The sequence below is a fragment of the Acinonyx jubatus genome, chromosome E2 (assembly GCF_027475565.1).
Source record: "Acinonyx jubatus isolate Ajub_Pintada_27869175 chromosome E2, VMU_Ajub_asm_v1.0, whole genome shotgun sequence".
Taxonomy (NCBI): domain Eukaryota; kingdom Metazoa; phylum Chordata; class Mammalia; order Carnivora; family Felidae; genus Acinonyx; species Acinonyx jubatus.
Window position 1 is genome coordinate 58718301 of NC_069396.1, and position 21728 is coordinate 58740028.

Genomic DNA, 21728 nt, shown 5'->3' on the forward strand with positions numbered 1-21728 from the left:
CTATAACAGAAAAAAGAAAAGCCCTACACAAGGAAACCCACAACTGCAACAGTATTATAGGAATGGCTGAGGAAAACCTGTGACCTGATGAGAAGAAAAGTATAAAACCCTCATCAATACTCGAGTTTGAATACATGAAAGGACATGAAACAATGTTAATTCTTTCTGATTTATTTATAGTTTACTAGTCACCAAAAGGCTGTTTTTAATTGATAAACATAAGTGTTCATCTGGAAGAATAGCAATTATATATTTTTCATATAAAATACATATAAATACACTTTAAGGCACAGTAATAGAAAACTCAACTATAAGGCTATAAAGAAGAGTACAGATCTAAGATACAATAGGGCAACAAGCAAATGAAACAAAGTAGATGGTCCAGATACTAGATTCCGTACTATACAACAATATGACTATGAATCATTTACTGATAACTGATGTTGAGGCAATTTACAATGGGTAATTTTGATCTTCTCTTCATGCAATATACCAAAGGGAATTCAAGAGTAGTTAAAGGAGACTTAAAGTGAGGGGTGCCTGGGTGGCTCAGTCGGTTAAGTGGGCAACTCTTAATTTTGGCTCAGGTCATGATCTCAGTTCATGAGTTCGAGCGCCACACTGGGCTCTGCGCTGACAGCATGGAGCCTGCTCGGGATTCTCTCTTTCCCTCTCTGCTTCTCCCCTGCTCGAATAAACTTTCTCTCTCAAAATAAGTAAATAAACATTAAAATAAAATAAAATTGTGAGGGGTGCCCGGGTGGCTCAGTTGCTTGAGTGTCTGACTTAAGCTCAGGTCATGATCTGGTCTGTGGGTTCAAGTCTCACGTTGGGCTCTGTGCTGACAGCTCAGAGCCTGGGGCCTACTTTGGATTTTGTCTGTCCCTCTCTCTCTGCTCCTCCCCTGCTCATGTGGTCTCTGCCTCTCAAAAATAAATAAACATTAAAAAAAAACTAAATAAATGCAATAAAAATTGGATGCCCTTTCCCCTATTAAATTAACAAAGTGAAAAATGCTGTTAATACATAATGCCAACAAGGATGTGTGGGACAAACACATTACAGGCAGCAGCGCAAACTGGGGTAATGTTTTCAAAGGAGCTTGGATGCATCAAGAACCTTTAAACGATCATAGCTCTCCTGACCCAGTGATTCCCCTTTGGCAAAACCTATCTGAAGGAAAGAATCCTAAGTTTGGGAAAACATTTCAAGCACCAAAATGCTCATTACGGTATCATTTGCAATTATGAAAAATCAGAACTAAGTCAAACAAGCAGACAACACAGGGAAGGCCCCACATAGAAAGCTCTGGTGTGGCTATTAATGAGGTGATAACAGACAAGGGGGTGAAAAAGCAGGGTGTGGGTGTAGGACTGGATGGAAATAAGATCCGCTATTGCATGCATGGAGTGAGCACAGCTCTATGAAAACTTTAAACACCTTACAATAGGTAATACAGTCACACGGGTAGAAACGGCAGAGGTGCTGTGAAAACCAGACCTTTCCCCACTGCTCTCCAGGGGCAACCATTTTCATGAATCTAGTTATCATTTTTAAATTATAAGAAAAAGGTGTTCATGGTGCTTGGCGGGGGGTGCACAGAGGGAGGAGAACTCTACCTTTCTAAGAAATACAAATTGTCTTTTTTTTTTAATGTTTATTTATTTTTGAGAGAGAGAGAGCAAGCAGGGGAGAGGCAGCGAGAGAGGGACAGAGGATCCAAAGCAGGCTCTGCGCTGACAGCAGCGAGCCCAGTGCGGGGCTTGAACTCAGGAACCATGAGATATGACCTGAGCCAGAATCAGACGCTCTACCAACAGGGCCCACCCAGGTACCGCAAAATACAAATTGTCTTTAATGAGCCAAGTATTACTTTAAAATGGAAAACATTAACCCTTCAGAAGTGCACACTTCAAAAAAAGAAAAGTGAGTTCAGGCAAATCAATAAGAAAATGCATGAAGACCCAACAGCTAAGTAGGTACAGAGCCTCAACTGTTCACAAAGAAATTTAAAAAAACATACGGGGAAAAATTCATTAGTAAGCAAAGACTCACTACTTTGGCTTATCAAATAGGCAGACTTTTTTGTTGGTGTGTTTTAAATGAGTTATCCACCAGCTACTGGGAAAGCTGTTCAAATGCTTATTTACACCAGGTGCGGCAAAGACATTCCTTTGCACATACAAACTTTGCTCAGTTGGCCTTGTCTGCCTGGAGTGAAAGACTCTCCCAGTGCAGTGGACACAGAGCATAAGTGATAAGCAGCACCTGTCAGTGACTCAGGAGGGAGGACGGTTGTCACTTATTTCCCACCCATGGACCTCCTGGCCTCCCTCTGCTACAAATGGCATTGCCCCTCCAGACACAAATTCATCAGGCTCTTTCCCCAGAGCCACAGAAATGTTCGTCACATCTCATCTAGTAATATCACTTATTTGAAATCTAAGAAAACTATAAATACAATGCTTTATGTTCTCTGAATCAAACCTTTATATAATTAGCCACTTTTTGAAAATGTGATTATGAAATGAGAACTTCAGATTTGCAACATGTTCTGAGAAACCTTCACCCAAAGATAAACTTCTTTGTATAGAGAATCGTTTTACTAAACGATAAAATGTGTTTCAATGTTTAAATCTGGTTTATGATTCTGTAGTTTGCTGTCACTAAGAAAACCTTAAAAAGTAAGTGAAAACTACATGAAAACAAAGCATTATGTAACAGCAGCTACTGGTAGCTGAGTATCTACTATTCACCAGACACCATTGGGCTCTTTTACACAGATGAGCCCCAGGCCTTTTGGACAGTTCCAGGGGGAAGCCCTGTTACCCCATTTCCTAAGGAAACAAGTTTTAATCAGTCAGCTTCCTAGAAGGGGCAAGATTTGGTGTGGGTCAGCCTGGCTCCAAAGCCCACACTCTCTCCTCTGCCAAGAGCTCTTCTACCTGTGAACAGGACTACATTCCTGGGCTTGTACTTGTTGAGATTCTGGGACTCAGGAAATTGATTAGCCTTGTTTTCCAACATTTTCTTTAATATGCTTCATATTATTTGTTTAATGAGGAAAGTAAACCTAATAAAACTATGTTAAGGGGCACCTGGCTGGCATAGTTGGAGGAGCATATGATTCTTGATCTCGGGTTCTGAGTTAGAGCCAAATATTGGGTGTAGAGAGAACTTAAATAAATAACTTAAAAAAAAAAAAAAACTATGTCAAGAGGTGCCTGAGTGGCTCAGTCGGTTGTGTCCGGCTCTTGATTTCAGCTCAGGTCATGATCTCATGGTTCGTGGGATCAAGCCCACTCAGGCTCTGCATAGACAGCATGGAGCCTGCCTGGGATTCTCTCTGCCCCTCCCCTGGTCAAGCTACTTTGCCTGTGACTCTTTCCAGCTCTGACCTCACTCCTATTATTAGATGGGTTCATAGTGAAAATTCTTCAAGGAGAAAAGGGGTGTGGAAGAGAGTAGTTCCCTAGAGAAAAAAATCACAACTTTCAGACCTTGCTGGGATGAGGCCAGGAATGTTTCTAAAACCTTCAAGATACACATACCTTTTGGCCCAAAAATTCCTCTGCTGGGAACTCCCTCTTAGGAAATATGACTATATGCAAAGACAATAGAGCAGACTGATAAGGGATATGCTAAGGTCCAAGAGATAGCAGGGAAGTGTAACTATAGCAGTAATGTGCACACAGAGACAGATTACAAGCAACCCCAGTTTACAACCTTAGAAGGCTAGTGAAGTAAATCAGGATACACCTACGTAACCAAGTACGAGGCAGTCCTAAAAAAAACAAAAGTTAGGAGCATACTTATGGATATGGGAAGGTGTTCATGGTATATTAGAATAAAGATTACAACCTTCAAAACAGTGCTGATATGATTCTACTTCATAAAAATATTTTAATGTAAAAATCTATATAGATCTATGCATAGGAAAAAATATCTGGACAATTTTCTATCCCTTTTAGCAGCAAGTATATCTGGGAGAGAGAGATACAGGTATTCAAAGAAAAACATGTTATTTTATAATCTTCAAGGAATAAGGGCGCCTGGGTGGCTCAGTCAGTTAAGCGTCTGATTTCAGCTCAGGTCGTGATCTCACAGTCTGTGAGTTCGAGCCCTGCATCGGGCTCTGTGCTGACAGCTCAGAGCCTGGAGCCTGCTTCCGATTCTGTGTCTCCCTCTCTCTCTGCCCCTCCCCTGCTTATGCTCTGTATTTCTGTCTCAAAAATAAATAAAAACATTAAAAAAATTTTATAATCTTCAAGGAATATGCATTACGTGCATAATCACAAAAAATGCTTAAAACATGAGTGTTTCAAAATTTAAAAAATTAGCCCAAATAAAAGAGCAGTGCCCTGTCAGATGTCAGGAACTGCATGGGAAAAGCAGGGAAGCAGGAAAGCATTATCCTCGGAAGCCCACAAGGACAGCAGCAAGCTGAAAGCCAAAATAACAGGCTGAGATACGCACCATCTCAGTGAGCTCGAGTTTGTAAAATATGGAAGCTGTGGCTTGTACATATTCTGTGTGTTCCAAATAGTTCAGGGGTGACAGGCAGGGTGAGCGATGCCATGCTGTCACCGCTGCCAGTGTGGGTACGAGAAAAGCATCAGAACAGACTTAGTCAAGTTGTGCTCCCTGACTTTCTCTAGTGAAGGCTCCTCAAGAAGCATGAAGCCCTGGCCCAGGGTTCTCAACAAATGGCCCACTCTGAGACCCCTCAAGAGTCTCCACTACCTCTTAATTCAAGGGTCTAAAGACTAGGCTGCAGTGATGAAGGAGGAATGCAGAGAAAATCTAGAAGAGGTAATGAAGAAGGAACTAAACAGCTGGCCTCTGTATAACCCAGGGTGGTGAACGCTTTGAAACCTCACTGTGACTGGTGCAGTGGCCTGGAGAATGACTTGAAAAGGCTAGGCCTTTGGGAAAAGCCAACACCGTGTGCCTCCTGACAGAATATAATACAGCGTACAAACCACCCTCCACCATGATGTATTCTAGCCAAAGAAGTTGAAGATGAATCTAAGTCTCGGATACTTAGAGCTAACTTAGAGAGGAAGGAGCTTAAGGAAACCACGGGAAGCAGACACATTCAGAAGGGGGGATATCCCACAGGATAACAGGCAGTTTCTTCCAGTATTATCTGCATAACCACACAAAGCTTTAACAGAAAAACAGTGCTAGAATGATGGCCCCTGGGGCTGGGGAAAGGGAGAAATGGGAGTTACTGCTTAATGGGCATAAAGTTTTAGTTTTGCAAGATGATAAAGTCCTGGGGATCTGTTGAACATAATGTGACCGTAATTAACACTACTGAACTGCACACTTAAAAAATGTTTGAGATGGCAGTATCCAACTCTTGATCTCAGGGCTGTTAGTTCAAGCCCCACACTGGAGCTGTAGAGATTACTTAAAAAAAATTTTTTTAATGTTTAACTATTTTTCAGGGAGAGACAGAATGCAAGCAGGGGAAGGGCAGAAAAAGAGGGAGACACAGAATCGGAAGCAGGCTCCAGGCCCTGAGCTGTCAGCACAGAGCCCGACGCAGGGCTTGAACTTGCAGACTGTGAGATCATGACCTGAGCTGAAATCAGACACTCAACCGAGTGAACCACCCAGGTGCTCCTATAGAGATTACTTTTAAAAAAATTTACTACAATTTAAAATAAAAATGTTTTAAAATAAAAGTGCTTCCAAATTAAGAATTAAACCAGGTGTGCCTGGGTGGCTCAAGTCAGTTAAGCATCACAATTTGTGAGTTTGAACCCCACATCAGGCTCCATGCTGACGGTGCAAAGCCTGCTTGGGATTCTCTTTCTTTCCTTCTCTCTCTGCCCCTTCCATGCTTGCTCTCTCTCTCTGTCTCAAAAATAAATAAGTAAACTTAAATTAAAATTAAAATTAAACCAGAATATAACAGTAGTACCAAAGCTATCAGATATATTAGGAATTGGGTGGGGAAGGGAGGAAGGTATATCTCTATCCCAAGGATCACATAAAGCATTAAAACATAAGAGGAGGGGTGCCTGGGTGGCTCAGCCAGTTGGGCATCCAGCTCTTGATCTTGGCTCAGGTCAAGATCTCACGGGTTCATGAGTTCAAGCTCTGCATTGGGCTACGCAATGTCAGTGCGGAGCCTGCTTGGGATTCTGTCTCCCTCCCCTGCCCATGTGCTCTCTCCCTCTCTCAGAATAAATAAATTAAAAAAAATAATAATAATATAAATTTGTTTTAACTTAAAAAAAAATAAACTTAAGCAAAATTAAAAAGAGGAGACTGCTGTAGATTAAGACTCGAGATCAGACAACCAAATGCAATTTGTGGACCATGTTTGGATCTGATTCAAATAGGCCAACTGTAAAAAGACATCTTAGCAACAACCAGGGAAATCTGATTACGGCCTGGGTAAAACCCTTTGTTTGAGGTGACTTAATATTTTCCTTTTAAAGTAGTATATTAAAGTTTCAAAAAACAGGGATGAGACAATTGAAAGAAATGTATTAAGTGAATCACAATCCTGATATAATGCAGATTTTGCAAAAATGGTGAAGGGAGAAGTGAAATGACTGAGACTGATAAGAGCCTGAATAAACTGATAGCCTTGGGGAAAGAAGCAGATTTCACAGGACAGGAGAGAGAAGCCATCAAGAAGTTACAGCAGGGTTTACTTGGAAGTGAAGGGAGAGAGATTAAGGAGGGTGTAACAAGTTAGAAGTGTTCAGAAAAGAACGGGAGCTTGTTGAAAAGGTCGAGGAGCCAACATGACAGGGTTGGAAGCTGGCCAATGCCATACAGCCAAAGCTGAAAGAATCTGAACAAATGAATACCAATAGTACTAAATTACAACCCAAGAGATAAAGTAAATATCCATGAATCCATACTGCTATAAAAAAAAATTACCGAGTAAATAAATAGGGAAGGCAACTCTTCCTCACAGGAGAATTCTAATTACTACGTGTAGAAGGAAGGAGAGAAATAAAAATTCACCATTGCTATTGCAGTGACAGTAGAGTAATAATGCACAGAGTAACAATGGCTGTAGGCAAGATCCGCTTGCTAGATGCTAAACTTTAGTGACTTAAAGTTTGAGGAGAAGCTGGATACAGATGGCCCCCGACTTATGATGGCTCAACTTATGACTGTCTGACTTTACAATGGTGCAAAAGCAACATGCATTTGCTTGAAACCATACTTCAGATTTTGAATTTGGATCTTTTCCCAGGCAATCATATGTGGTACAATACTCACTTATGATACTGTGCAGTGACAGCAAGCCCCAGCTCCCTGTCAGCCTCGCAACCAGAGTAAACCACCAGCACACAAACATTATGTACCCATGCAGTCATTCTGGTTTTCACTTTCAGTACGGTATTCAGTAAACAACATGAGATATTCAACACTTAATCATAAAATAGGCTTCGGATTAGATAATTTTGCCCAGCTGTAGGCTAACATAAGTTTTCTGAGCACATTTAAGGTGGGCTATGCTAAGCTATGATGTTCAGTAGATTAGGCACATTAAATTAATTTTTGGCTTACGATATTTTCAATGTATGCCAGGTTTTATCAGGAGAAAATCTCATTGTAAGTCAAGGAAGATCTGTGCTTGCATGGTCTCAAAGTTTCTCCAGCGAGAAATTTATTAACTACAAAGGGAAATCAATAGCAACTTTACAATAGAAAAACCCAGCGCACGCCATTTTAAATCAAGGCATCAAGGCTAATTACCATCACCATGACGAACGAGATGCATCGACATCGTTTCCCCTTATGGTAGTGGTGACAAGATCATCAATCAGTTTATGGTGTGTTGAAGAGGGGACTGTGATTAGAAAATAGGGCCAGCCCATGAGGTCTGTTTCATCAAGAACTTTGGAAATGAAGAAGGGGGGGTGTGCAGCTAACGCTCATTTGGCTCATCAAGGTCTGATGAGTCCTGTTTGTTTTTAGTTTCATGACCTTGGAGCCGCCTATTGTAAACCAGCCTCAAAATGGCTGGAAGAGAAAAAGCTGGGCAGCGAGTAACAACAGCAACAACCCCCCCTCCAGGCAAGGAGTCAGGTTCTGGGACTCCAGGTCCAGCTGGTTACCATGTGTCTTTGTATTTGACCAGCAGGCAAGGCAGTGATGGAGAGCCTTTATCATTATAGCAATATGGCATTAAAGAGATTTTTAGTGCAATTCAGGGCTCATACCTTTAAAAGGAAGTGTGTTCTGCATTGCATTAGGATTTTAGGTGAAGTCGGCATGCTACCAGTGCCAGAGCCCAAGAAAGCTCTCAAACAAGATTTGTTTAAAGGGAGAAGAAGGGAAATAAGAAAGCACAACCCCTTAGACAACTATAGGAAACTACCAAAAAACTCTACTTGATCAGTAATGGTTTTATGATCTATAAGAACAATTACAAGGAAGTGTTTAGCAAAAATATACTTTCACAAGTTAGCGTCTCAAAAAGTCATCATCTAATCCTAAATCCTGAGAGAAATGGCCATCAAAACTTCACCCTAAGAAAGCTTTCTGAACCTCTAATACTGTGAGTGTCTTCCTCTGATTTCACATGAAACAGTGCCGGGACTGCTCAAGAGGAAGGTGGCTGAACTCGGTATCCTACTCTACCTGTTCTTCTGAGAGGATATGGCAGGAATAAAGAAAGCCTGGGTTGAACATCAAAATATGAAATAAATGTCTCATGAAATCTCAAAAAAAAACCCCACAGAACCTGGGTTTAGTTCCTACTTCATCCCTTACAACCTAGGTCACAACTGACAACTTGGGACTTTCAAGTTTGCTTTACCTATAAAAACACAACAGATGTGCTCACTAGGTACACTGCAGCATTCCTTAAAATATCAAATAAAATAATATACATGGCAATGTTTTGTAAATTATGATGTACTGTGTAAATACCAATTACATCAGCTTTGTGGCTGAATCACTATAAGCACAGCTTGAAAATCTTTTTTAACCATGCTCTGGGTTGACGCATCCCACGTGGTGAAGTTACTGTATGTAAACACTTCTAGAAAAACTTGGGAATAGATTGCCTGCCTGGAGCCCAACTGCCAGTCACAAATTTTTTGTCACGGTGTCAAAATGAAGGTTTTTCCAATAAGATGAAAACAGAGAGGGAGGCAAACCATAAGAGACTCTTAAATACACAGAACAACCTAAGGGTTGCTGGCGGGGTGTTGGGTGAGGGGATGGGCTAAATGGGTGATGAGCATTAAGGAGGGCACTTGTTGAGATGAGCACTGGGTGTTATATGTAAGTGACGAATCACTAAATTCTATTCCTGAAAACCAGACTACACTATATGTTAACTAACTTGGATTTAAATTTTTTTAAAACGAAGTTTTTCCATTCCACGAATACCACCAAAGAAAGGCAAAATCTATTAGCTTCTTTCCTGTGCAACAAAGATATTCTTCGTAAGGATTTTCATCTGTGTGACTACTGACACACGTGCTGAATCTTCTTTTGCAGAAAGACTGTTGTATACCCTTGCAACTATTCGCCATTTTAAAAATCACATCATGATGAAATTGTGAGGGATGGCAGAAGGCCTTCTCACATTCAGAGGGTCTCTCTCCAGAATGAAGCCAACGATGTTGAGAATGTTCTCTGACTAGAGGTTTTCAGTGGGAATTGCACTCATCAGCTTTCTCTTGAGAATGGAGCTGATAATGTTGAGTGAGGTAGGAGGGTCGGCTGAAACATTTCCCGCACAGCTTACACTGGTAAGGCCTCTCTTGGGCGTGAATTCGATAGTGCTGAATGAGGTGTGAAGTCCTGCTGAAGGCTTTGCCACAGTCACAACACTGACAGGCTCTCTCTCCAACATAGTCATGTTTCCGCTGATAGCGAATGAAATATGTCTTAGTGCAGGGCAACCTAGGGGGAAGAGCTTTGGCTGCCTCGTGGGCTTTGAGATGTTGGAAAAGATGCACATCCTGGATAAAGGCTCTGCCACACTGGAAACATTCGAAGTAGTCTTCCTGACCCTGAATTCTTACACGGCCACAGGTGTTTGTGTGCCGGGTGAAAGACTTTCCACCTTTACTGCATCCACGAGACTTCTCACTGGAATGAGTCCTCTGACGTCTGGTGAGGTGTGGCATGAGGTTGAAGGCTTCTCCACATCGTTTACATTCAAAGGGTTTCTTCCCAGCATGCAACTGCTCATGTCTCTCACGAGCTCTTTGGGTGATAAAAATTCTTTCACAAAATCTACATCTGTTGTCTCTGTTCTCTTGGAGCAAAGGCTCATCAACCACTGGCTGGGGGCTGGTGACAATTCCAGGAGTAGCACATTGCTGGGGGTCCTTTCCTGGAGGACCTTCTGACTGTTTAGTGAGATCTGAGCTTCTTTCAAAACCATCACTGTCACGGCCTCTTTCCTGAGCGGGGGTCTCCGGCTCACTCATCTTTATAGAACTTGAAAGTTTCTCCTGGTCGACCTGGTACAAGTCTGTTGGACCATCAGGAGAAGACTCTCCTTCGTGGACACTGAAGAAGTTACCTACCTGTAAATCCTCCATTCCCACCCCCAAGGATGGCTTTTCCACAGGCAGGCTTTGCTCTGGAGTTAGATCTTTGGTTTTAGGTCTTTTTTCCCCATCTAAAAGAAATGTAAAATTTCCTCTATTCTTTCCTCACAGAGACACATTGTAGAAACCGAAGAAAGGGAACAAAAAGAACTGGTCTCCTGCAGATTGACAGGGATTTAAATGTTTTGCTAAAAGTTTGGATTTTCTTCTGAGAGTAGTAGTAGTCAAAACTTTATGCTTTATACAAAGGCAACCCCCTGGGTGGGAAAGAAACTGAAGCCAAGGAAATCAAAGGTGGCATCCTGGCAGACATCACGGTGTGTGAGCAGAGGACAGATGAGATAGCAGAGCCAGACTACGATCAGGCACGCATCAGGATGGGGATAACCAGACCCATCACAGTGGATTAGATGTTTCGGGAAATGGTCTTTGAGGAGCTGACTCAAACATGGAGGACTGAGATAGCTGTTCTGCCAGCTCTCCTCACAGAGTCCCCCAAACCTGTCCTCTACAATCCCAGCACCGGCCTCCACGAGCTTTAGCCTGCAAGAGCAGACTCCCAACTGGTTTCTCTGCTGCTCTTCCTAAAGCCCATTTTCCACAGAATCACCAGAGCGATCTTTCTAGAACAGTGCTGCCCAGTGGAATGCCCTGAAATGAGGTAAATCATCTATATTTTTGCCGTGTGATATGTAGCCACTAGCCACACATTGGTAATGAACACTTGAAATGCGGCTGGTGTGAGTGAATTTAAATTTATATACTTTTAATTGGTGTAAATTCAACTACATGTGTCTAGTGGCCACTACATCAGACAACACAATTCTATGGTGTCAATAATAACACCTCATTCCATGGCTCAAAACCTCTGTCTGTCTCCTCAACCTCATCTCCTGTCCCCTCCACCTTACTCAGACCATATTGCTTTTCTTCCTGTTTCTGGAACACCCAAGCTCATTCCAACCTTGGGGCCTCTGAATTTGCTATTCCCCCTACCTGTAACATTCTCCCTCAATATTTCTATGTGGCTCCCCCTCCGTCTCGTTCAAATATTCCTCAGTGAGTTCTTTCCTGACGGTCCTGGCTTCAGCAGCCTCCCATTTGTCACTGTCTGCTTTACACTCAGACTCTATTATTTGACTGGGTATCAACCATCACCCCCATTAGAAGGCAAGCTCCATGGGGGAAGGGATTTGTTACTGTATCCACAGAACCTAGGACAGGGCTGGCCCACCACAGAAGCTCAGTAAATATGTGTGGAATGACCGAGTGAGTCAAAGAGTGAATGAACAGACTAAAGAAGACACTGAAGGCAACACGGAGGCAGGTAGAAGAGTCCCCACGGTAGATCCTTGAATTTTATTGGGACATTCACTTCTCTGCCCATACAGGACAAGGCAGGGAGGGCTGCACTGATCAGCACTAGACTGGGCACAGCTACTGGTTCAGGGGTGGGACAGGACCCAAATGGAACACTGAAGCTTCCTCACTCATGACAATGCTTCTCGGACTCACCTGCTTTCTCTTTCTCTTTCTTTCTCTGTCTCTCTCTGTCTGTCTCTCTCTTTCTCTCTCTCCTTGCATGGAAAGAAGAAAGAAGATCTAGGATTTGTTGGCAGAGTGACAAGAGGAAATGAAAGTAGGCCTTTGATAACATCACTGAGCCCCCATTTCCAGTGATCCCTGAGGTCCACATGAGCGGTACTGTAAGCTAATAATCCCCCTTCCAGCTTATACAGTGTTGGTGTGGTTTTCTATTGAGAGGCACTGAAGGACAACAACGATCCTGGCTGATACACAGTGACCCAACTCAGAGAAGGAAAGGATTTCATAAAGATGGCAAATGTTATCATATTGTAGCCACAGAGTTGGAAAAGGTAAAGTCTAGAAGGTTCTTGTCCTGAAGTCATAACGATGTTGGTAGAACACAGTGTGAGAGAGGGAGAGGGAAAGACAGAGAGTGTGTGTGTGTGTGTGTGTGTGTGTGTGTGTGTGTTGGCAAAGGTGGGGGGATGGAAACGAGATTGTGGGGGTAAAGGAGGGAAGGGGAGGGGAGCCTCTGCGTGTCAAATCTGAAGACCTGGCATGAGGGAACATAGGAAGCAAGTGGAAGGAAGAGTGGTGTCATGCCAAGGTTTTCTCTTGTCTGAGTTAAAAAGGAAAGACCTGGGACTTCTAGCTGCAGAGGCAAGGGCGTGAAAAAGTGCAGGGGTTGGAACACTAGAGAAAAGGGAAACGGCGTCCCTGGAACCAGGCAGGAGAAGAGCTCAGTCAGCAAGAAGAGAAGACGAAAGGAGGTACTAAGTGCCCACAGGGGGTGAAGCCTCAAGAGCCCTGAGTCAAGCGCGCCTACCAGCCCCCTCCCTGGCCTGAGCGGACCCTGAGGAATGCCCTCTGACCACAGCTCCCAGCCCCCAGCCTGTCTTCCCACGATTCCGGTTTCCATGGGCTCTCTGCTCTCTACTCACCGTGATGCATCTCTGTATCACTGTCTTCCTCCATCACATGTGACTCCTCCTCTTCCAGCTGTGAGATAATGTCGGGTTTAGAGAACTGGTACCCTGTTGAAGAAGGAGACTCATAACTGGGGGATTCTTCCCTGACCCACAGCAATTCCCAGCCTAGGCTCTAAAGACTCTGTGATAATAAGGAAGATGCAAATGCACAAGAAAGAAAAATGAAGCCCATTTCTAAAGATTGATCAGGGCCCAAGGGACAGGTGGCATTGTCTGGAGCATTTTTGGCTGTCACAAGTTCAGAGAGGAAGAAAGGCTATTGATATCTAGTACAGGGGCTAGGGAGGCCACTAAACATCTTAAATGCCCAGGACATTCCTCCACAGCAAGCAACGATCTGACCCACATGTCAGCTGTGCCACGGCTAAAAAACTCTGCTTTAGAATAAAACCTGAGGACAGTGTGCTGGGCCCTCTACTTCAGCCTGGGGGATCTGATGTCATAGCTGCTCAAAAAGTAAACGACATGTGGTTCTCTTCCTCCTGTGATACCTTCATTCCCTTGGTCGTGAAATGCTCCTTTTCCCCTACTTCTGTATTTCCCAAACTTAAGTCATTTGCATACCACCTGCCATGGTCTGGATGTTCCTGTCCCTGTAAAATTCATATGTGGAAATCCTAATGCCCAGTGTGGTGGTGATAGGAGGTGGGCCTTTGCGGGGTCCTTCAGTCATGAGGGTGGAGTCCCCACGGATGGGATTAGTAACCCTATAAAGAGAGGCTTCAGAGAGATTCCCTAGCCCTTTCCACCAAGTGAGGAGCCATCAAGAAGCCTGTGACCTAGAAGAGAGCCCTCACCTGACTGTGCTGGCCCCCCGATCTTGAACTTCCAGACTCCAGGACTGTGAGAAACAAAGATCTGTTGTTCAGAAGCCAGCCATTCTGTGGTGTTCTATTACAGCAGACCAAACGAACGAAGACACCACCTCGTTATTTCCTTGCTTACTGTCTGTCTCACGGCACTGGCATTAATAACATCCACAAGAACAGGAATCCTCATCCATTACCTATACCGCAACCTGGCACGCTGACAAATTTATTACTGACCCTCCCATTTCAGCCCTATCTGTGTGCCATTTATAGTAGTGTTTAGTGTTTAATACTTTTCTTTCTTTTTAAAAAATGTTTATTTATTTACTTATTTTGAGAGAAAGAGAGCATGTGTGCACAAGTGCACAGGGGGAGGGGTAGAGAAAGGAGAGAGAATTCCAAGCAGCACACAGCCTGATGTGGCACTCGATCTCATGATCTGTGAGATCATGACCTGAGCCAAAATCGAGTCGGACACTTAAATGATGGAGCCACCCAGATGCCCCTTAATACTCCTCTTTAGATTACCTCTTTTTTTTAACTTAAATACACTTAATTAATTAATTTATTTATTTACTTATTTATTTATTTATTTATTTATTTATTTTTTAATTTTTTTTTCAATGTTTATTTATTTTTGGGACAGAGAGAGACAGAGCATGAACGGGGGAGGGGCAGAGAGAGAGGGAGACAGAATCGGAAACAGGCTCCAGGCTCTGAGCCATCAGCCCAGAGCCTGACGCGGGGCTCGAACTCACGGACCGCGAGATTGTGACCTGGCTGAAGTCGGATGCTTAACCGACTGCGCCACCCAGGCGCCCCATTAAATACACTTAATTTAAATGGAAGCTTAATATCAATGTTAAAACAGAAACCACTGTTATTTGCAAAAAAAGAAAAAACCCTTAAGGTAGTAGAGCAATAGCTCCACCAGAAATGAACGTTACTGAGTGCTGCCAGTCTAAGGCTTAGGGCCTCAGGTCTGCTTTCTCTTTACTCAGATGGGAGACCAACAATATTTACTACCCAAAATACCCTTGGGTCTAACCCACCATACCCACCCCACACTTAGGAAGACAACATCCTGGGTGATATGTAAGATCTCAACTAACCCCAAACCTTCAGTGACGCAAGAGGTCAAAGCATCACAAGACAGAAATGCCTCTGCGTCACCGCATGAGAGCTAAAGAGGTAAAACTGATTTATTCCCTCTATTTTAAGTCACAAATATGGTAACTGAGAGAAGAGTTACATTGGAAAAGGCACTCTTTTTTGCCTTCTTTGTGACCAATAAAAGTCACGGTTCACATTACACACTTTTGTGCCAGGTTTGAGGTAAGGCACCCCCAACCCCTGCCCCACCCCCCAGGTCTCTGACTTCACAAGGACCAGAGCACCAACTTGCTGCCAGTGGAATGCTGTTTGGTTTTGATTGTGTGTTTCAGGAGACCTCAGGGCCCCCCAAAAAGCCACTAAAATGAGAATCCTGGCACTGGCAACAAAAACATGTAGCCTGTCAGGAGAGGCAAACCACCTTGCCTCTGGATGTGAAGAGAGACTGGGAATCTCTGACTCTAAAAGTTTAAGTCCAGCAGAAGCCTTTGGAGCTCCTGAAAGTTTCATCGATTCCTTCGCACATTCAAAAAACATCACAACGTGGGTCGCCTGGGTGGCTCAGTCAAAGTGTCTGACTTCAGCTCAGGTCATGATCTCACAGTTCATGGGCTCGAGCCCCGCGTCAGGCTCTGTGCTGACAGCTCAGAGCCTGGAGTCTGCTTCAGATTCTGTGCCTCCCTCTCTCTCTGTGCCCCTCCCTGGCTCATGCTCTATCTCTCTGTCTCTCGAAAATAAATAAACATTAAAAAAAAATTTTTTTTAAATCACCATGAGCCTTCTACTGCACCAAGACCTGATGAAGCAAACCCCTGTCTGGCAGTACAGCCATTTAATTTCAGGGAACAGATCCTGGGGCTGAACCGCTTAGGGTCACACCCCAGTCAGCCACTTAGTAGCTGTGTGGTTTTAGACAAGTAATTTAACTTTCCCAAGACAGTTTCCTCATATGTAAAGTGGCAGTAATAATAAAAATAACAAGAAATATATATCCCCCTCACGGAACTAATATGAGGAATAAAGGAGTTAGGACAAGTGCAGTGCTTAGACTAGTGCCTGATAACACATATTAAGTACTCAATGTTACCTCTATGATGAGTAACTGAATTTGATATTAAAATACTGTCTCTGGTCTGGGTTGAGATTCAGACGTGGTGAATCACCGTTACAGACGTTCCTGACGTGAGGAGAGGAAAGAGGTGAGAACCACTGCCTTATCAGACAGAAACCAAGTTCCATGGAGAAGACGGCCTTACCTAAGGAGACCAGGTTCCTGTAATTCTCCAGCATCACCTCCCGGTAGAGATTCCTCTGAGCAGCACTAAGGTAGGTCAGTTCCTCCAGGCTGAAGTCCACAGCCACATCCTGGAAAGTCACCAACTCCTAAAATACCAGAAACAATTCTAAATGATCAACATCCAGAGATTATCCTAAGGGGGGAGAGGAGTCTGATGAGAGAGGACTGAACATAAAGCATTCAGACCGGCAGAAAGCTTCTAACCCAAGTGTTGTAATCCAGAGGGTGTAGGGACTTAGTAAAGTACCCTTCTGTCCTGAAGTACAAGGAAAGAGGGAAAATTTCTAAGACAGTTCCTGCTGCTAACTACTACAAGTTTGGATTGGAGGAAGAAGATCCTTTTAAGCCACCTAATAAACAAATAATGAATATGAGTAACTGGAAGCTGAGCAGTATACCTCAGCCTCAGGAATCAGAGACTTAAGTTTAAGTCCTGGCTCTGGTTCGCATCGTCTTTGTGAGTGTGGGTACTGAAGCCTCCGTGACTCATCTGTAAAACCCAAAGAGCTCATAGATATTCAATCATATTAACAGAAAAATACAAATAAAAACAACAAAGTACCATTTACATCCATGCAACTGACAAAATGTAGTAAGTCTGACAATACCAAATGTTATCTAGTATGTGGACCCATGGGACCTCTTGCTAGATGCTAAAGGAAATGTAAATTGGTAAACTACTCTGGACCCAGAAATTCTATTCCTAGGTATATTTGTTCATGTGTATTTGGAGACAGATATTCTTAATAGTGCTGTTTGTAACATCCAAAACCTGGAAACAACCCAAATGTCCGTTTAGAGTAGAAGAAATGGTAGAGTCACAGAATGGAATAATATTCCAGCAATGCAAACCAATTAACCACAGTTACACACAACCATCTTGATAACCTAAGGTTAAAAAGTGCATACTAGAAGACTACATGAGAATATGATACACACTTTATTAATACACATCTCTTGTGTTTTCAGGAAAACATTATGCAGATCAATGAACAACTGATTTAAACTAGAAGTCATGTACTGGATGCCCAGCAACTACAGAGGGGTTTACCTGGCTTTTATTATGATTTTTTATTATTTTAAATATTTAAAATTCATATTAACTGCCAACACCAAAAAAATTGTAGATTTAATATTATTAACTGGAGTTTTAAAACCAGAAGTCGGAAGACCAGAGACCTGAGCCCACATTCTCACATGGCACCACCCACTGAAGCTGAGCACAGCTGCTCCTTAGATGGACACTGTAGGGACAGAGGGCCACTCACAGGAGCAGATCTTCTAGAGCAGTGTTTCTCAAACTTTTTTTCCTTGTCTCTCCCCTCAAGGAATCTTTTTAGACTATTTCTTCCTAATCGCCAACCCCCATGAGGCTTTTTTCTGGTTCTAAAGGAAACGCAGTGTATTGATTTCATTAATTTCATTATTTATGAATTCATAAATTCATTAATTCCATTAATTATCATTTAGGTTTCAAAATATGATTTAACATGAACATTAAGGAGAGTATTTTTGAAAAAAATAAAACCTCTCAACAGTATTATGTCCCTATATTAGCTGCCATTCGTTTCAAATATAAAGGAGCATAACAGTGCAAACCACATGAGGGTTGTTTTGAATAAGCCAACACTGGGCATAAACTGGAATACTAAGAAAACAAACAAACAAAACAATTAATGCAAGAAATAGAAAAAGAGGGAAAATGTCAAATGTATCTGGGATGGTGATTAAGAACAACAGAGAAAAATAAAGCAGAGAAGAATATAGTCAGGAACAAATTTTAAACAGGGTAGCCAGGGAAAGGCTCACTTAGGTGATACTTATATAAAGACTTACAGAAAGTGAGAATGTGGTTTAACTGGAAAGGGAAGGTCTGGAAATCAGGAAGGTGAGATCCCCATTTGGAGAACGAAGTCAGAAGAAAGACTGACTCACCTGGGGTCCAGCAGATAAGGGGTTTTCAGACATCTCTGTGTTCTTCTTTTGTTTTTTGGTGTTCCTCTTTTCGGCAAGGACAAAGTCCTGAGCAGGGAAACCTTGAAGGGAGAAAGGAATGACCACGGAACTGAGTTCAGTCTGGCAGCACCCACAGACACAGAGAGTGGCTTGCCACCCCACATCAACCCCGCCCCTGCCATGGAAGACAGCAGCAGTCCTGGACTTCCTGTAAGAGAAAAACCAGAGAAATCTTTCCTCCTCTCAATATAGCAAGTTCCAAAAAAGGGCTCTGGGCGTTTCCCAGCTCTAAATCCTTCAATGACTCCCCACTGCCTTCCACATAAAGTGCAAGTTCCCTGTTTACCAGTGGTTCCCAGCCTCACTGTTCAGTTTCTCAACTGTAAGATGGAAATAATAATACCCATGCTCGGAAGGGATCTTATAAGGATTAAGCATTACATGTACAACACACACACAAAGCATGTTAAAGTGGCAGCTCTTCAAGCTTTTCCTACATCTTTTTCATTCACTGATCTAGAAGACGGCCACCACATTCCCCACAGAAACCTGCACCTTGAAGGCCTGCCCTGCCTGTAGTCTCTTCCCAAGTGCACCTTTCATCAATCTGTTGTTTCTTCCTCATATCCTAGGGAGCTTTCTTTCCTTTTCCCTGAATTCGAGCTCCATTTGTTAATAGCTCTGGCCCTTTGGCCAACTTTTCAACTTCTGGGGCAATATCCCCTATGTCCACCGGAGGCAGTATAACACCATGGTTGGAGTATAGATGCCGCAGCCAGCTGCGGGATAGGAATCCTGACTGCCGGGTACAATTGTGGGCAAGTTATGCAACCTCTCTGTGCCTCTGTCTCCTGTACAAAATAAGGTAATAACTATTTCAAGAGCTATTAAGAGAAGTAAATAAATTAGTTATGTATAAAACACCTAGGATGTAGTACATTGGAAGTATCCAACGTGTTCACTATTACCATCTTCCAAATTCTTTCAAGGGATGAAGGTGCACAGAATTGGGTTAGTAACGATCCTTAATTCACGATATCCGTACTAAACCACGGGTGACCCTACTTATTTTAAATGTATTCATTTACAAGTATAATTAATGCCTGTGAATTCACTACCCAACCCCCAATCTAGAACATTCCCAATAACTTACACCTACTCGTGTGCTTTTTCCTGTCCACAACCCAGCCTTTTCTCCAGAGGTAACTGTAGTCTTATATTCATATTTTTTGTTCCTTTGCGTGCCTCTATCTCTCCCCCATCCATCTCTCTCTCCCCCTCTCTCTATATAATGCTCCTAAACAATACTTTGTTTTTAGTTAGTATCATTTTTGTTCAAAGGACTATGAGGAATAAATGACTTTTTTCTTTCACTATTAAAATACCCTTCTTTCATTATTAAAATCCCAATCTGGTAACTTGAGTTTCCAAGAGCCCACATTTTGGTAGAGGTTAAACTTCCAGGCCTTGTTTATCTCACATTTTATACCCTCATTTTTCTGGTTGTGTGTATTGTTTTGTTTTGTGTTGGTACTAAAGTTTAGGCTGGATAATAAATAGAGCAGGGGACAACAAAGCTGGAGAGAAGGTATACTCTCAGAGAAATAGTAAATATTAAAAACTTTTTTTACATTTATTTATTTTTGATAGAGAGAGACAGAGCACAAGTGGGAGAGGGACAGAGAGAGAAGGAGACACAGAATCTGAAGCAGCTCCAGGCTCCAAGCTGGTCAGCACAGAGCCTGATGTGGGGCTCGAACTCATAAACCACGAGATCATGACCTGAGGTGAAGTCCAACACTTAACCGCCTGAGCCACCCAGGCACCCCAAGAAATAGTAAATATTAAAAGCAAAAGCCAAGCCCCAAATTTCTTCCATCTCCTATGAGGCAGATTAGACTGGATTATAAAATTCATTCACTTATTCTTTTGACAAATTTTTAAATGTATTTTGCTAGAGAGTACGCACATAAGTAGGGGAGGGGCAGAGAGAGAGCGAGGGAGAGAGAGAAACCCAAGCAGTCTCCACAACATTAGTGCAGAGCCCAATGTGGGGCTTGAACCCATGAACTGTGAGATCATGACCTGAGCTGAAGCCAGGAGTCAGACACTTAACTGACTGAGCTGCCCAGGCGCCCCTGACAAGTTGTTATTCATCTCCTTTTACATGCCATGCACACAGGGGATGTTCAATAAGTGGAAATGGCAGTTGCTTCCTCCCTCTCTCACCTTTCTCCCCACATGCTTGGATCAAGCCGGCCACCAGGGCTCCTGCCTCCTTGCTGTTCTTAGGCTGTTTTGACCTCACCCAGGTCTGCACCTCCTCCGGTAGGGTGCTCAGAAACTGTTCCAGCACCAGTCGTTCCATCATCTGCTGCTTGGTGTGGGTCTCGGGCTGCAGCCATTGCCGGCAGAGCTCCTGGATTTGGCTCACAGCTGGGTGAGGCCCAGTCACTGGAAGATACTGAAAATGCCTAAACGTTTGATGAGAAGCTTTCAGAGCCCCTGGACTTCTTATGGGGATGGTTTCTGGATTCTCTTCTTGATCATGTAGGTGGAAGAGCTGGGGATTCTTCAAGATAGCCAAAACGTCTGTCACGTGCACCATCTTTACAGCTTGGCCCTTCATAGGATGGAGATACTCTAAAAGGCAGGCTGCTACAGAACACACTGGTGTGGAAGATGGTGGGTGGAATTGTAGCGGATGAAAACAGGATACGGAAACCCAGGACCTGCAGAAATCATGTAGACAGACTCACAAATGGCCTGCACAGTTGGGACTGGACAGTGGGGTAGAGGTGATTTGAAGCAAAAGGAGTTACCACATTTCACACAAATGCCTAACTACACATTTACAGAAATTTGCACATCTTCAGATATGATGTTACTTCAGTCCCTTCCCCAGGTCTACAAAATTCATGGGCACAGGCTAGAAATATCTCAGAAATGGCACTGAAGGGAAAAGAGACTTGAACCTCAAAACACAATGAACTGTATTAATTTGATCCACAGAAGAACTTCACTTCAAAAATAAATGACTGTGTATTATACAAAATAAGGAAACAGCCTTTCTAAATTGTTTTAAACATTTATTTATTATTGAGAGAATGAGAGAGACAGAGCATGAGCATGGGAGGGGCAGAGGGGGGGGGACACAAAATCCAAAGCAGGCTCCAGGCTCTGAGCTGTCAGCACAGAGCCCAACATGGAGCTCGAACTTACAAACCATGAGATCGTGACCTGAGCCGAAGCCAGACGCTTAACCGACTGATCCACCCAGGCGCCCCATGAATCAGCCTTATGATATGTATACCCTACAAACAACTGGATTCATTTGCAAAATATTAAATCAGTTAGAAAAAGGCAAATAAGAGCAAAAAAAGTTAAAAGATATAAGCAGGTATTGTGCAAGATAGCTAAACGGCCGAACAGACACGAAATGGGGCTCAACTGCATTAGTCATCAGAGAAACAGGAATCAAAAC

General features: G+C 43.0%; 1 protein-coding gene across 2 annotated transcripts in view; it reads right to left on the reverse strand.

Annotated features, from left to right (window-relative positions):
- The window catches only part of ZIM2 (zinc finger imprinted 2), a 29300-nt gene extending 8068 nt beyond the window's left edge, over nt 1-21232 (reverse strand). Inside the window, exons 1-5 of one of the 2 annotated variants that reach the window (XM_027037504.2) lie at nt 20474-21232; nt 18224-18324; nt 16248-16374; nt 13022-13114; nt 1665-10624 (exon numbers count right to left, since the gene is read on the reverse strand). In XM_027037504.2, coding sequence (XP_026893305.2) covers nt 9642-10624; nt 13022-13114; nt 16248-16374; nt 18224-18324; nt 20474-20873 — 1704 coding nt within the window. In that variant the 5' untranslated portion in view covers nt 20874-21232 and the 3' untranslated portion in view covers nt 1665-9641. Of the gene's footprint in view, nt 1-1664; nt 10625-13021; nt 13115-16247; nt 16375-18223; nt 18325-20473 lie in introns of those variants that run through there. The other variant, XM_027037501.2, reaches the window with a different exon arrangement.
- Between the last annotated feature and the right edge of the window lie 496 nt (nt 21233-21728).